This window comes from Phaseolus vulgaris, chromosome 4 (assembly GCF_051622355.1).
Source record: "Phaseolus vulgaris cultivar YP4 chromosome 4, ASM5162235v1, whole genome shotgun sequence".
Taxonomy (NCBI): Eukaryota; Viridiplantae; Streptophyta; class Magnoliopsida; order Fabales; family Fabaceae; genus Phaseolus; species Phaseolus vulgaris.
The window spans coordinates 15,932,031-15,948,829 of record NC_143501.1 but is presented as its reverse complement, the minus strand read 5'-3'; the positions used below and the strand labels follow the sequence as shown (position 1 = coordinate 15,948,829).

General features: G+C 31.2%; 2 protein-coding genes across 12 annotated transcripts; both read left to right on the top strand.

Moving 5' to 3' along the window:
• Nucleotides 1-2,459: 2,459 nt before the first annotated feature.
• SKL1 (shikimate kinase like 1) lies at nt 2,460-6,043 on the top strand. 10 transcript variants are annotated; one of them, XR_016520418.1, is made up of 10 exons: nt 2,460-2,737; nt 3,076-3,113; nt 3,328-3,379; nt 4,011-4,083; nt 4,166-4,253; nt 4,707-4,917; nt 5,082-5,208; nt 5,310-5,388; nt 5,479-5,543; nt 5,785-6,043. XR_016520418.1 is itself a non-coding variant. In XM_068646382.2 (10 exons), exons 1-10 carry the CDS (start codon nt 2,542-2,544, stop codon nt 5,851-5,853), a joined length of 870 nt encoding a protein of 289 aa, XP_068502483.1. In that variant the 5' UTR covers nt 2,460-2,541; the 3' UTR covers nt 5,854-6,043. The 10 variants fall into 10 exon arrangements, 8 of the variants coding, with proteins under 8 accessions (XP_068502483.1, XP_068502482.1, XP_068502484.1 ...); XR_016520417.1 differs by having other exon boundaries at nt 3,325-3,379; XM_068646382.2 differs by having other exon boundaries at nt 4,707-4,789.
• A 2,034-nt stretch (nt 6,044-8,077) lies between these two features.
• On the top strand, nt 8,078-15,232 carry LOC137837400 (syntaxin-132). Of its 2 annotated transcripts, XM_068646380.2 has the most exons (13): nt 8,078-8,314; nt 9,887-9,994; nt 10,205-10,261; nt 11,825-11,873; nt 12,329-12,417; nt 12,502-12,575; nt 12,900-12,942; nt 13,027-13,087; nt 13,202-13,227; nt 13,309-13,386; nt 13,642-13,722; nt 13,926-13,991; nt 14,953-15,232. In XM_068646380.2, exons 1-13 carry the CDS (start codon nt 8,297-8,299, stop codon nt 15,124-15,126), a joined length of 924 nt encoding a protein of 307 aa, XP_068502481.1. In that variant the 5' UTR covers nt 8,078-8,296; the 3' UTR covers nt 15,127-15,232. The 2 variants fall into 2 exon arrangements, with proteins under 2 accessions (XP_068502481.1, XP_090157466.1); XM_090301340.1 differs by lacking the exons at nt 13,642-13,722; nt 13,926-13,991; nt 14,953-15,232 and having other exon boundaries at nt 8,100-8,314; nt 13,320-13,374.
• Nucleotides 15,233-16,799: the final 1,567 nt, after the last annotated feature.

The window sequence follows — 16,799 nt, the reverse complement described above, 5'->3', positions numbered from 1 at the left end:
TTTTTTCCTAGATAAAATTGGAAGCATTGACCAATATTCTGAAGCCAAAATAGTGTGTAAACATCAACAATTGTACCCAAAATAGTTCAAAAATATCAACTTACAAATAGGAACCAAAAATCAATTTCAACACAGTTGTGGTTTCCATTTTTCAAAGCAAAATTGATATTGCAAATGCATACCCAAAATCGTTTTGATTATTATTGTGAAACTAAACATTTTGGGTGGACAATATTTTTGTAAAAAAATGGGGACAACGAGTAGCAAACAACAAATGACTTGGTCATATAGATTCAACTCCATATGTGCAGGGAATTTTATAGGCAGATGTGAAGGGAATACAGGTCCAAATGTGCAGGTCTAAAATATTACATACCTTAAATGCAATATTTTCTTGGTCTTGATATAACAAGAAATAAGAAAAGGATAATGATGAATAAAAGGAAATATGCACTGGAATTGTTAACAGAGGCAAGTCTTTTCCCTACAAACCTGCACATACTCCAATTCATAATCATTCAAAATTATCTTCTATTGGAAATGTTTCGTTCGCAAAGATTCAAGCATACAAAAAATTAATTGGAAGACTTATGTATCTCACTAATACCTGACCTGACATAACCTTTTTCGGGCAACAATTTTCTCAGTTTCTTTTTAAGTCTACAATTGCTCACTATAATGCAGCAGTTAAAGTTCTTAGATATATTAAAGGAGCTTCGAGTCTTGGTTTATTTTTTCCCTTCCAACATTTCTGCTCACTTAAAAGCCTTTTGTGATAGTAATTGGAGCACCTGTAATGATTCAAGATAATTAGTGACTCATTTTAATGTATCTTAGGAATCCCCTCATATCCTAGAAATCAAATAAGCAAGGAAAATAATATTCATTACAATTTTCAAGTCATAACGCTACAACAAATTGGTATAGTGGAGAAAAAATAGTTCATTATACGAAATTAGAATTATGTTAAATTATAATTCCAACTCAACAAAATATTTTGAACAAATATTATTATTTACAAATAGAATCTACATCAGACTTATACTTAAAGAAAATTCTACGTTAAGGAGAGGTTAAAAACCTAATATATCTAATTTACATCCTTTAAATGTCAATGTTTCACTGTGAACACTAAATATCTTGAAAAATTTAACTCCAAGAGTGATGAAGGAACCGTGTTTGATTACTCAAAAACTTGTAAGACCTATAAAATTTCAAGAAGTTGTGGAAAAAGTGATTGAAAAATAACATGATATTAAAATTTGTTGTACATGATGAATTGAAGTACTCTTATACTCTTATATATATTATTGATTAAAAAAGCATTGTAATTTTAGAAGAAATTTGAATAGCGTTTAAAACTACAAATAATTAATCATCTGAGAGATAAACCAAACAATACAAAAGGTTTTACTAATCAAACAATACAAAAGGTTTTACTACTTACAACTCTTAAATTATTTCCACTTCTCCCATAAGACATTTTTTAAATAGTCCCATTAATCAAAATTTGATTATAAATATAAATACACAAACTCCTCTCAATCTTTCTATGTTGCATGTTAATAAAATCAAGACACAATATGAGTCTACTCAAATAAACAATAACTTAATATAGGGGATTACAAAATCAACTAAACAATATCTTATATTTTTAATATTATATTAATTTTAATTTAATTACTCTATTTCAAATATTTTTATCGTTTTATAATTTTCTTTTATTTTTTGTTTGCATAGGAACTAAAGTAAGGGATTATTATTATAAGTGATATTTTTAATATATTTGACTAAGTTAATTTTATTTTTCATTTAGATTTCCTTTGATTGTTTTCTTTTCTTTTTGATTTAAAAATTTAGAGAGCCACATTCCCCCATCATTAAGATATATTAAAGTATAGTTTGGCGATTACCCTTAAGTTTCTAAATTTATATATTTGGAAAATAAATTGTGTTGGATGAGAGTTAAAGAATTATTCTTTTAAATAGATTCGAAAATTATTTTAATTTATTTTTTAGAAATATTATACATATCACATAAACATAATTCAAGTTCTAACCTTTTGTGGATACAATTTCCACAACAACAAAATTTATGAGTAAATAGTTAATGTATGATTTTGTTTTTTTTTTCTTTTTGAATTACAAGAAGGAAAACCCTAGTAGTCTCCACAAAAAGAATATGATATCTTAGATTTGATTAGTTTCCCTTAACAATAAATCAAAGAAATGAAGCTATTTATTTTTAAGAAAGAAATTTTGGAGTAAGATTACTTTATTATTTAATTGTATAATCTTACACTTAAATATTTGCTAACTTTTTTTAATTGTATTGAAAGTCATATTATAATTTTTTATTAATTGATCATCTGAAAAAAATAAAGCAGTACATAAAAATTAAATTCATTGTGTATGGATAAACCATTTACAGGTTTTATTATTTCTAATTATAACTTTTTTTTTCAATACCAACCAAATTAAATAGTTTATAGTTTATAGTTGAAAGAGCGTGGAAGAGTGAAGAAGATAACAAAATTTGGAATGGAGAAGGTAAGTGTGAACCGCATGAACGCTCGTTTCGCGCTTCCAAATGGCTCTTTCGATTTTCTTCAATTCAAGCACTCAAATTTCTTCCTCAAGTACCCTAATCCGAACCTGAATCCGAGCCCAAATCCAAACCCGAACCTCCTTCGACTTCGCAGGCTCAATTGCTCAGTATCGGACGGCACCGTTCCGTGTAAGCCTCGTAACTGTATTGTATTTTCCCCACTGTTTCTGAATCAAATTGTGCAGTTATGTAAATGGTTAGGTTGTGTTTGGGTAAACTTTTTGTAAAGAGAAGTTTTTTCGTAAACTGACTTAAAAATGTGATTTTTAAAGAAGTTAGTTGAGGGAATTTTTGTAAAATAGTTTAGGTATATGATAAGTTTAGTTTCTAGAAAAAAAAAAAATCTTTTTCTTGTGGGAGTGTTTATTTTGAAATTAAGCTAAATAGGTTCTTAATTAACCAATGTTGTGTAAATAAAAAAAATTGACCAATGGTGTTGATGTTATGTTGCCAATCTTATTATTCAGCTTCTGTTGGTGCCACGGACTCGGCTCTTGTGGTGAAGGTGAGACTGATCGAGATTGTGTTATGAAGACTACGGGGTTGTTTGGATATGAACTAAAAGTGCTTTTGAGAGCTTTTGTACTGAAAATATAGTTTTTTTTGGGTACAGAAACTTTAAAAAATCTTTCTGGTTTTGTATCCAAACATACTCTAAGTGATCTGCATAGATAGAATAGAAGATTGTTTTAACTGTTTCTTTAGTTTTTGTTCAGAAGAAAGCTGCAGAGGTGTCTTCTGACCTCAAAGGGACCTCCATATTTCTGGTTGGTAAGAATACCAAACACCTTTTCAATTAAGGACCTTGGATTGTTTAAACAAGTTATTATTTTTTTTTCTTGAGGTTATTTAAGTTATGTATCTTACTTCTAAAACAAGTAGGTGTAGAGTAGCAAATCCTTCTGAAATTTGTCAATATACACCTTTTGGAATGATTATTTTAGCCAGATATAACTTCAAGGAGAAAACTTGGATACAGATATGGTGAATTAAGTGTTTGTATTGTTCTTCTCCATAAAGAAGGAGTTATATCTTGGTAATCTCCGTAATAAAGATTTGTATTAAAAGATTATCTAGTTACATACTGAAATGAAACTGCAATTCTGATTGAAGAACAATAGAAGCAATTCCTAAAAGATTGTATCTAAATTTTCTCCTTATAATAACTCGTCTTTTAATTAAAGAGATAAAGTAAAACAGAGGATGGAGAGATTTAAGAATTCCTTCATCTAATATTTTTAGAATTTTTTTCTTGTATAAAAATTACACTGCTTAATTTTTTAAGAGCTTTTTCAGAAATGTGTTCAAAACCCCAGTTCTCTTTACAGAGAAACGTTAAAAAAAGGTTGGATCTAAACATTACTTTATTGTGACTTAACCCAATTCTATATTTTTGCCAAAGGAATGAAAAGTTCTCTCAAAACCAGTTTGGGAAAGCTGCTGGCTGATGCATTACGGTATTATTATTTTGACAGGTTTGTATTTGTTTGTTATTCTCGGATAAAAAAAGGGACTTTTCAGTTATTAGCTATACTTGATGATATGTACTCTGTCCAGTGATAGTTTGGTGGAAGAAGCTTTAGGTGGTGCACTGGCTGAAAAATCCTTTACAGAAAGTGACACGAAAGGCTTCTATGAGTCTGAGGTGATTGATTGCAATTTTTACTGCCTATAAATAAATACATGGTGAATTTTGATTTTAATCCTAAAAGAAAACTCATTGATTTTTGGTTATCATAGATTTAAAATGGTCTTTATCTTTTAAGGATGACAAAGCATGCAATATGAACTATTATTTGAATCATATCAGATATGCTATAACGCATCTAGATACATGACACGCCAAAAGAACTATTAAAAAAACTACAATTTATAAAGATCAAAATCAACAAAATATTTACTGTTACTAAAATAAAAATTTGATTCATTTGTAAGAACTAGCAGATATGTTAAATTTCAATTGTATGTGTGACCTTAGTTACTAACATGGCTGAGATCTTTCGTTTTTAGTTGAGTTTTCTGGATAAAGATGCTCATTTCCATTATTTAACTGTTGAATTGGAATATCAAATACTTACGTTTTGCATGTCAAATGCAGACTGAAGTACTGAAGCAATTATCTTCCATGGGTCGACTAGTGGTCTGTGCAGGCAATGGAGCTGTGACAAGTCCTACTAATCTGTATGGATTTATGACTGCTAGCTATTTGTGCTCACAATCCATTGTCACTGTAGTCAATTTTTTCATACACCCATACAGTGACCGAATAAGAATTGTTGGATGAAGATCAAACAACTCATCTTACCTTGGTAAATCATACTTATATCTTGCATTTGAGATTTGATCCACTTGATCTCCATCCAACAATTTTGGATTATTGACTGCGTGAATGCATGAATTTGGATTTACCTCTAGTTATGATCGTCATCATCATTCTTATTACTATCTTGACTTGCTCTTGAATTGACAATAGGGCACTTCTGAGACATGGAATTACGCTGTGGATAGATGTGCCTGTAGATCTTGTGGCTAGGGATGTAATAGAAGATGAGAGTCAGTTTACTCCATCTGAAATACCTATTTCAGGATCATACCCAGAGGTTTATTCCCTGCTGTGAAAAGTGTTGTTACACTAGTTTCCAAACTTTCTTTCAGTAAATCTAAATCCCTGATTATTAATGCCTCTGAGAACTGATGTTAGGTAAAGGATGAACTAGGTGCTATATATGTTAAATACAGAGCTGGATATGCTACAGCTGATGCTATTATTTCAGTTCAAAGTACGCAACCTTCCCTGGCTGTTTTATTTACAGTTTTTGTTTGGTTTACAATGTTTGTCTGAAGTCCTAACATCTTCTTTCCTTTTACAGAAGTAGCATCTCGGTTGGGTTGTGACAACTTAGATGAAGTTACACGAGAAGACTTGACTTTGGAGGTTATATTTTTTATGCAAACAACTAGAAGCATGCCATGATAACTGTTTCCTTTTAGGAAGTACTAAATGAGCCTAATTTTTGTTACAATGAGTAAGCATTGTTAAACTTTGAATGGAGTGGTGAATGAGCCTAACCATTTTGGCTTGTCCAACTGTTATTACTGAATCTTGACAAATTTGATTTTTTTTTTCTGGCAGTGTATCATTGTTCTTATTCGCTTTTATTCTTAACTAATTCCAGGCTCTGAAGGAGATTGAGAAGTTGACCAGAGTAAAGAAGATGATCGAAGAGGCTGCAAGACCTTTTTAACCAACCTTGACATTCTACCTTCCTTTACCTGTAATCAAACGGGACAATCTAAAACATTTTTGAATCTGCAACCCCTGGGTTAGCATCTCAAATTTCAGTTTTCATTTTAGTTTTCTTCCTTCAAATTTCTGTCTTCCTTTGTTGCTGTTTTAAGATGTAGAGTGTTTTTGAAAAGGAAATTTTTTATGCCTGCTGTTTTTTTTTATATCAGTTTGATATCTTTACCACTTTTGGATTTCCAATTCACTTTAACTTGGAATTGAATCCAATAAAAAGAAAAGAACAAAAAAATAAATAAATAGAAACTAATAATTCAAAAATCAATTATAATAGATTGTATTCCAATCAATACCAATATGTACAAATAATGCAATGATCTCAAACTATATTTTGTTTTGAAGTGTAATTCAGTTAGTTTTCTGCAGTATTTTTTTTTTCTTTACTTTATTGGTTTTATTTTACTATTGATAGAAATGGAATTTAATATCACTAAATCTTGGACTAAATCGTGAGTTTTACTTAGAATATGCATAATGTCGAATTAACATTTATTCTTTATCTTTTCTATCTTATTCTAATTAATTTAACAATAAAAATAAACAGTATTTACTGATTATTAAGAAAAAGCTTTCAAAAAGATATTGAAAAGAATGTATCTTCGTTAACAACACAAAGTTACAAACAAAAAGTTTTTCTTTTTAGGGTAACAAGGTTGAAACAAACTGAAAATGTTGATGATCAAATTAAGAATTGGGTGCAGAATTCAGCATCCAACCAGAGAAAGAAAATATTTATTATTCCCCTTTTCGCAGTCTAATTACTTCAATTAAGGAAGTTAATTGCTTCAAGATTAAGTGATTAATTTCAGATACTAAACGCAGACACTGAGAACAGATAGAAAAAGAATTCATAGATCCTAACCATAATTAAAACTATTGAACCAATGCAAGTATATTTCCCTAAAATTTCCCCTGCATTATTAAAGTAATTAAATTTTGTTACACTGTTCATGTATTGATATTGATGTTTGTAACTAATAGAACTGTTACTTAATTATTCAATAAATTCAATTAATATAATAACTTTTCATGCATTTTAAGATGTTTTGCTAATAAGAAACAAAAAAGAGCCAATATACTTTTCAAAAACTAAAATCGAAATGTCTTTTCATAAAAACTAAACATATATTTAATCTATTTTTAATTATTAAATGTAATGCACATTTAATCTACAAATTATAACTATAATAATAGCAATATTCTTTTTGTCTCTATATTATAAGATTATATAAGTCTTTTAACTGCATATAAGAAATCACTTCCTCTAATTGTATATAAAATTCAACTTTGAAATAATTATTTATATATATATATATATATATATATATATATATATGTATGTATGTGTTTTCATTTATCCTTTGAGTTCACCAAACTCTCTTCTATTCTTTTTATACAATTAGTAGGAGATTATCCATTTTTATATAAATTATTATCATTTTAACGACCTCTAATAAAAACAAACTACATACAAAAAAAGGTAAAACTTACCTACCATTATATAAAAAATGCATTATTTCTTTGATGTGGTATTTTAATCAAATAATATTATTTTTTAATAAATAAAGGATAATTTATTTATTTAATAAGATAAATAGTTAAATAATTTTTCTTTATTTTAAAATAATTAAATTACTTATTTTAAATGGTTATATAATTTTTATAAAATAAAAGATATATATTTTAAATTATATTATTTTTAAAAATTTTAATTAACTATGTATAAAATAATAAATTTATATATTTTTAATGTTATAAAAACATGACTACACGCATATTAGTGATAATAAGAATGCAATCTTATAGTCATTTTTTCATTTCAACCAACATGTTTTACTGTCCCCATGGCTCCTGTAATAAAAAAGCCATCCCAAAACTTTTATTTTTATTAATTATTCTATTGATAAAGAACATTAGTCAAATTTGTTTATAATTAATTTGTTTAAAAAAATAATTCTATCATGCTTATTTTATCTTATTCCAAAAGTTTACTTTTAAAATGAAACCAAATCACTCCAAATCAAAACAAAAAAAAATCCTAAATTAACTAATAATTATTATTTTGCTTTTAATGATTAATTTCTAGTTATCCTAAACCCTTCAAAATAGCTATCACCTCACCTACGTGTCAGGGTCGTGGTTGCATTTCCAAACTTTCCATTCTTACAACAACGCAAACAAACAAACAAATAAAAATATAAATAAAAAAGTTTCAAAAACACGTCTTCTTCTTCTTCTTTCTTTCTCTCTTTTGTTGTTTCTTGGTTAGAAATGAAACTCTGGCCTGGTTTATTGTTAACCAGGTCCTCAACAACTCTTAAATCTTAATACCCTTTTCCAAACACATTCCCTCTTCCCTTTGAATTTCTCGTCTTTCTTCCACAATGAACGACCTTCTAACGGTAACCTTCCATTTTCTACCTTCTCTTTCTCTTTCTCTTTTTTTTTTTTTTTTTTTTTCCATTTCTTCATTGTTGATTCATCTTGTTCTTCGTTCTTTCTCCTTTTATTTCACGCATTTGTGATTTTCTTCATGTGGGTTTTTGTCAGATCTAGCTTTGTGCACAATGTGAAAACTCAGGATATCAACTTTTTTTTATCCTCTGTTTTCTCTGTTTGCTGAGAAAAAGAAAGAACATTATTGGGTTGATGAATGTGGGTTTGAAACATTTGAAAAATGGGATTTCATTTTCTTCATCATTGTTTGAGTTATGTTGAAATGCAATTTTGGTGTCTGTTTCTTGAAGGAAATTTAATTTAATTGCTCTTTGCCACTATATAGTGTTCTTAAGCCTATGGAAATTTAGCGTTAACGGTTTCGAGATTTGTAGTTATCTGCGTTGCGATCTGTTCTGTTTTAAAAAGGGAAAATTAATGAAAGAGGTTGCCATGGACAGTGACAATTAAATTAATCTAGAGTTAAACATGCACTTGGTTTTACTTTTCAATGGTCAACTATCTTGTAATTGTTTAAAATAAAAGACTAAATTAGTAATTTATAAATCATTAATGATATTTTCAGTAGCCTCTTCTTGCCATTGGCAGATTCTTATTAACTAATCAAATTACATTGGATGTTCTTTGTGGTAAAACAGTAACTCAAAAGATATCCCTTTAGGAAGTGATGTGAAGGGTATAAGCTGTGATTTATTGAGTTGTGAGCAGATTAAAATTATTATACTTGTGACCAGAATTTTCTTTTTAAATTATTCCTTACAGTTTATATAACAGTGAGCATCTTAGAGACACAATGATGCCAATAGAATTCCCTGATTTTTTTATTCTAATATAGAATAAGTTGAAACTATACTTCACTTCTTTCCCAATCCCCAGAATTTTTTTTTATATTTAACAGCTTATATAACAGTTAACATCTTAGAGAAACCATGATGCTTATACAATGTTCTCTGATTTTTTCATTCTAATATACAATGAGTTGAAACTATACTTCACTTCTTTTAGCTATAAGTTGAAGTGCATACAACCATTCACAATATCTACAATATCTATTGAATGAAGTTAGTTACTTAGATTTGCACACAATGAATTAGGCTGTGAATTCAATCCTTCCATTGACTGTTACAGTCTTTCCACGGGACTAAAACGAACAGCTATGCAGTGTGCACTAAGGAAGGGTCAATGCATAAATCCATCTTTGTTAGGTCTTAGAATTACCTGTCACTACGTAGGTCTTAACAGTAGCATACTACTTAATAGTCAAAACGTCTTGTAGGGAGACCATCTTCAAATTTTGAAACAGATTATTTGTTCTGTTTGTTGTGCTTTGAATTTTAAATGCATCTAAGCTCAATACTGGTTTTTTGGTATGTAGAATATTGTGTTATTTTGTCTATGTGCTAATGTTAAGATAGCAATTGCTTCAATGACTATTTTATCGAGGACGTGCTGATAGCAACTTCAGTCTTAGAGTTGAACCATACATAGTAATTTGATGATGTATTTTGTTTTCTCAGGAATCATTTGAAATCCCGCGTGGCGTAGGTCACGGAGGTGGTGACATTGAGTTAGGAGAATATGCGAGGAATTCAGGAGAACTGGGCTTGGAAAGTTTCTTCAGAAAGGTGTTTATTTATATATATATATATATATATATATATATATATATATATATATATATATATATATATGTGTGTGTGTGTGTGTGTGTGTGTGTGTGTAAACATTATTCAGCTCATCTTTCATTATCTCTTTCCGTTTCTTAGCTTAGGGGCCTTAGCATTCATGTTCAATCATGTTGTTCATGTCGTTGAATGATTGGGTTTTTTTTGTAGGTTCAAGAGCTTGATAAGCAATATGCTAAACTGGACAAGCTTTTGAAAAAGCTCCAGGTAACCTGCTTTACAAACTTGTACTAATTGTTGGCTTTTGGAACGCTTGAAGAACCAGTTTTGATCATGTCAAAGTTGTATGCAAATGGATGACAGTTTAATGAATTTATTAAGTTTCACTGAAGTATAATAATTATAAATAAAGAAGTGGGCAATATAGGCATGATATGTATTTGTGTGTGCATGGCCTACCAAAGTCAAGGTTATTTTCGTGTTGCTAATCTAACAGCAGAACCATCTCTGTATACCTTATTTGTTACCTGAACTCTTACTTCCTGGTGTACACTAGTGTAATTCATAAAGACTGAAGAATGAAGAAAGTCTTGCTGATAAGAAAATTGTACTCTATTATTTAAACTTGTTGGAAACCCCTTACTTCATCTATCTCATAAGAACTTCGAAGCTCTAATATAGTCTAACCAATTCTTTTTATGCAAAAACTCGGGCAAAGTGAAAAGTCTATTTGCAATTTGCAGATGGATCTACAACGTCAACAACAAAATCCCTTTCCAATTGATAGATTATGGGCCCATTTGGGTAAATAACTTTAATTAAGTACTTTTTGAATAAGTGTTTATCATACGACACTTATGTATAAGTTATTTTTAAATTGAAGAGAAAATAAAGTAGATGGTTTTCTTACAATACAAGTTATAAGCTGTTTTCATAAGCTATCTGAAGAGCTTATTGAAAAAAGCTGAAAACAGCTTATGGAAATTTCATCCACCATCATATGCACCTGCACCTTACATCTTCTACTCTAGATACCTGTGCCGCCATGCTTCTTTACGAGCTAACAATCCTCGTACACCACCTTACATCTACTTCCATGTGATTCTAAATCTCCCCTCCAAAACTCCATTTTAGCATTTATTTCCTCTCATTCTCCAATTAGGACCTGATCACATCTACAAAATGCATGAATTTAGACAATAGCTCCTTGATATATTTTGTAATTATGTCCAAAATCAAGAGATGGAGAAAAAGAGCTCACAGTTGACCTTTGATGTAATCATGCTTTTAATGGGAAATCCTCTCTTATACCATCGTATGTTTGTGCATTAGTCTTGCATTCATCGTACATTTCATTGATGGTATGAATCTATAAGCAACTTGAACTCATTTCTTCTACTGTGCCCTCCATAAGGCATTTCTATTCAACTGGTTGGCAGAAAAACTTACGTAGACTTGCAAGTTTAGATTAAGTGACAAGTGGAGAGATGAGATGACAGGGTCGGGAAAACCATTTAAGAAGGATAAAAAGTATGTAAAACTAGAATGACTAACGTTTCCTATCATTTTGTAGTTTGTATTATGACTAAGATAGTTGTGTTGAATTGTAGTCAGCTTTCATATCAAGTGAATTGAGAAAAATGAAAAAGGATTAAACGAAGAGCCACATTTGTTTCTGTTTTGGAATTTGGTAAGAGTCCACCTTAAGTAAATAAATGACATGTTTGGTCAAATTACTAAAATTCATTGTGCTTACTTGTTGGTTTATACTATGACATAAAAATTACTCGAAATTAGTCCTCACCATTTCTATTCAAACCTTGTATGCAGGATGCCCATGAGGAAGCCAAAGCTGTGACTAAGGCTCCTTCCATGAAGGGTTAGTATAATATTGTTATATTGTTATTTTAAACTATCTTATGCATGTTCGATTGTCCTTTTGATTTTTTTTAATTAACATAAAATTAAAGAAAAATTATTGAGTCACGTTTAATAAATATTTTTTTAAAAATATTGCAGTGAGACACTCAACTGGGGAAATTACTTATACTTTTGTGACTCATTGAACCTTTAGAGGAATCCTTCTTGTAGGTGTTACTGAAATTTTGTATTATAAAATATAAATTAAATATACATGTAATAGAGAAATAGTTTGCAAGTTATAGTTCAAAATTGTTATATTGATATGAAGAATTTTCTGAAGTAGGACTGTTTCTAGATGTTAAATTGCCCATCTGATAAAAGGAAAGATTTGAACTTTGTTTTTCTGGGGATCTGATGAAGTTCATGGGTGTTAAACTAATTAATTCGGCTTAATCCAATGATTGTCTGCAGCTTTAAAGCAGAAAATGGAGAAAGATGTTGATGAAGTTAAGAAAACTGCATATTACATAAAGACCAGAATTGAAGAATTGGACAAAGAGGTGTCTCTACTGAATTCCTTTTTATCTGTTTTATTCAATCCATGGATTCTTGGTGTAAATCTACTCATTCATTCTGTGTTGTAGAATTTGGCAAACAGGCAGAAGTCTGGATGCGGAAAAGGTTCAGGTGTTGACCGCTCAAGAACAGCAACAACCATGTCAGTAATGATCTGACTTTTTATTTTGTTATTGTTTTTCATTGTAAATAGTTATGAAATTGAGTTTCTCATTGTATTTGTAGTTTAGTAAATAGTTCTCTCCCTGCTTTCATAACTTTCCAACAATTATTTTCTCAAATTCTCTTGCAGCAAAAATATATGACCATTTAGACACTGAGTTTTACTTGATAAATACAAGTATACAAGAGACTCTTGGACGTCAATATTCCTCCTCCAAGACAACTAAATTTCTAGTCCTTTTGAAGTTTAAAATATTATCGTCTTTTTCATCTCACCTGTTCCTTATATTATATTGTTTTGCAGTTCTTTAAAAAAGAAACTAAAAGATAAAATGGCAGAATTTCAGGTGGGTTTGTCTCATTTTTTGTGATTTTTTTTATTCTCCTGTCCTTTTGAATTCATCTGAATCCATTTTTGAAAATATTTGCAGACCCTAAGAGAGGTCATCCATCAAGAGTACCGCGAGGTTGTTGAGAGACGAGTTTTTACAGGTTTGAGTTGTTTACTCACCAGTGGTTACATTCAATCTTATGCAATTCTGTACCATTACTTCTCCTTGAAATGGAGTTAATTTCTTCTTATTCTCTGGTTTTCATGATTTTCAGTTACTGGCACAAGAGCTGATGAGGAGGTATTTTTCTTTTCTGAATTTTTATTAATAGATAGAAATGTCTTTTAGAAGTTTTTCTTCTAATCATTTAACGATGTACAGACAATTGACAGATTAATTGAAACTGGAGATAGTGAACAAATTTTCCAGAAGGCAATTCAGGAACAAGGGCGAGGCCAGGTTCATATATCCCTCTTACTTTCTCTTTCAAGTCCTCCTCAAATGCCTATTCAACTTCATCAATATCAGCATGAATATCCTCCACTCATCTAAACCCACCGTTCCTACATTGTTAATATTTCCCCCATAATTTGTGCTTTTGGGGCTGGGGAGGGGTGAGGAACATTGATCTTCCTTGGGGTATAGGCAAATTGCATGATATCAGGAAATCTACCTTGTCACCGTACACTCCTCATACATGAGTTATCTTTGTAGATAATGGACGCCTTGGCTGAAATACAAGAGCGACATGAAGCAGTTAGAGATGTTGAGAAAAAGCTTCTTGAGCTACAACAGGTATTTAGTCAGTTTGTTTAATTAATCTGACTGTGATTAGGACATTTTGATATCCTGGTTAGATAAACAGCAGGAATAAAGCATAAAATAATTATGGGCAGCCCTGAAAACTAAAAATTTAGAGTTATGCTTATAATGCACAATGCGTGCAAGATATGTCAAGAGATAGATATCTAGTTACTTTAATTTCTTTGTCTTGGCAGATATTTCTGGATATTGCGGTGTTAGTGGATGCACAAGGAGACATGCTAGACAACATCGAAACACAGGTATTTTGTTCTCTTTGCATTTAAGACCATAGATATAGCGTGTCAAGTCTTAGCTATTGTTAATTTCTATCAGTTTGCTTTGAATGTAAACAAACACTCCCTCTTTTGCATACCAGTTTTGCTGATCAATAATAATTGCCGTTCCATAGTTTTTCTTTCTCTCTCACAACTTCTCTTGTTTGTTCATCAAGCATGTTAAGTTTAGATTTTAATATCAAGTCTTTGAAGAGGGTGTGAAAGGAGCAAAATTTAGCTGTATAATTCAAATGTTTGTATGTCAAGATTAGAACTGATTAAAAGTTTAAAACAATCTTCATTATCCATAGATGGTTATATGACTAAGATGAACTCATGTCCAGCTCAATAGTGTGCCTTCTATAGGTAAGGATCAGTTTATATCAGCGTGACCCTCACCCTTACCTTGTTGACATACATCAAAATTGAGTAATGTATACTTTAAAAAACGTATGAAAATAAGAGTTAGTTGAGTATTTCTTATTGTTGTTTAATTTTTATAAATTTAGGTAGTGCATAATCATAATTAAAGGGTTGGATGTAGGAATGTGTAAATCAATTCCTTTGGACAGTGTTATAACGATAAATGAGACATGAGAACTGTTAATCTTGATCATCCATATGATCAATGTATGTAGGTATGGTGAAAATTAGCAGTTCCAAGTGTATATTTGAATTAACTAAAACAAGAGATTTTTCTTCTTTCCAATGCATAAATCACACAAGTAGCAATTTTGTTATTTTTTGTTCACTTTATGCACTGGAAAGTGGAAAAGTCCATCACACCATCTTTCCAGATATATGCTAATTTTTCAGTTCCTAACATAATATGTCCTCTACCTATGTTTTTCTGCGTGTATGTTTGCATACATATGTTAATCGCTGTGAAAATTTGATTGGTGGAAAGTTATGTTTGTGATCAAACTTTGTTCTGTTCTTGAATCAGGTTTCAAGTGCAGTCGATCACGTGCAGCAAGGTAACAACGCCCTCATATCGGCCAAGAAACATCAAAAGAACTCTAGAAAATGGATGTGTGTTGCAATCTTGATACTTCTCATCTTTATTATAATCATTGTTATCACTGTCATCAAACCATGGGCTAGCAAAAATGGTGCATAATTGCATAACTTGTAACACCATGATTTTTTTCCCTGATCCATTCTTTTGATTTGTCATGTTGTAAAAACATTCTTTCACTTTCATATCACTTGAAAGAAGAAACATTGGGCCAACATATAAAATGTTGAATTGAATTGTATAATATATCAAAGAAAATATATTGATTACTATCCCAATCATCTTTGAAGAAAAAAATGTTCATTCATTTATATGTCATTTTAAAAGTTTAAGATGACATTTATTATTGTTTTCCATTTGTACCCTTGAAAGAAAAGAAGAAATAATGTTTGAAATGGCAAAGTATTGTATTGGTTAGGAGCTCGGTTCGGTTCAAGCGTTTAGGTCAACTCATTTTTTGGGCCAATATGGGCCCAAAGAGTGGGCCATGAGCTCGGCTTAGATACTGAGAAACAACTCGAAAAAGATAATTAAATAGAAGAATATTCAGATTGGTTATAATATATACGCTAATTAAATACCAATAAAAGTTGTTGAGAATAAAGTAGTTAGAATCCGAGAATAAAGGTGCATGTGAACATAATGTTTTATTTTTGTTAAACACCTGAAGATAAAGGTGCACGTAAGTAATATGTTTTTCTGTTATGATTATATGTTTTCTATTAAGATTATATTCTTCCTGTTGAAATTTTGCTTTGTTGAGATTGGAGAAAATCGTTGAAGGGATATCTATAAAAGGGGCTTGAGATCCCTAATAAAGGTATGTTGTTTTTGAATACTTGAGACTGAAATTGAATATTTATTTTATATGCTCTCACTGACTTGATCGTTGGAGTGTGATCAATAGATAAAGCCCATTTTGTCCATGTGGAGCGGCATCTTCGAGCACCAATTGGAGACAAGACAAAAGAGGAGCTTGGCCACCTAATCCATCCAAGGTCAACTAGCGAGAACATTTGGTGCCCACTGTGGGGCCCGATAAAACTTGATCTCATCCACATTTACGACTAAGCCTTCTAACGTGATGAGAAATATAAGGCAAGGCCCACTGGGATCCGAAGGAAGCGATGCCCCCACCTTACAACAACTCATGGAGGCCATGAGGGCCCTCCAAGAGGCAAACAAATAATATGTTGTATATGAATACTTGAGATTGAAACTGAATATTTATTTTGTATGCTCTCACTGACTTGATCGTCGGAGTGTGATCAACAGATAAAGCCCCGTTTGTCCCTGTGGAGCGACATCTTCGAGCACCAATTGGAGACAAGACAAAAGAGGAGCTTGGCCACCTAATCCATCCAAGGTTAACCAGCGAGAACATTTGATGCCCACTATGGGCCCGATAAAACTTGATCTCATCAACATTTGCGACTAAGCCTTCTAACGTGATGAGAAATATAAGGCAAGGCTCGTTGGGATCCGAAGGAAGCGATGCCCCCACCTTACAACAACTCATGGAGGCCATGAGGGCCTTCCAAGAGGCAAACAAATAATATGTTGTTTATGAATACTTGAGACTGAAACTGAATATTTATTTTGTATGCTCTCACTGACTTGATCGTCGTTTGTCCCTGTGGAGCGGCATCTTCGAGCACCAATTGGAGACAAGACAAAAGAGGAGCTTGGCCACCTAATCCATCCAAGGTCAACCAGCGAGAACATTTGGTGCCCACTGTGGGGCCCGATAAAACTTGATCTCATCCACATTTACG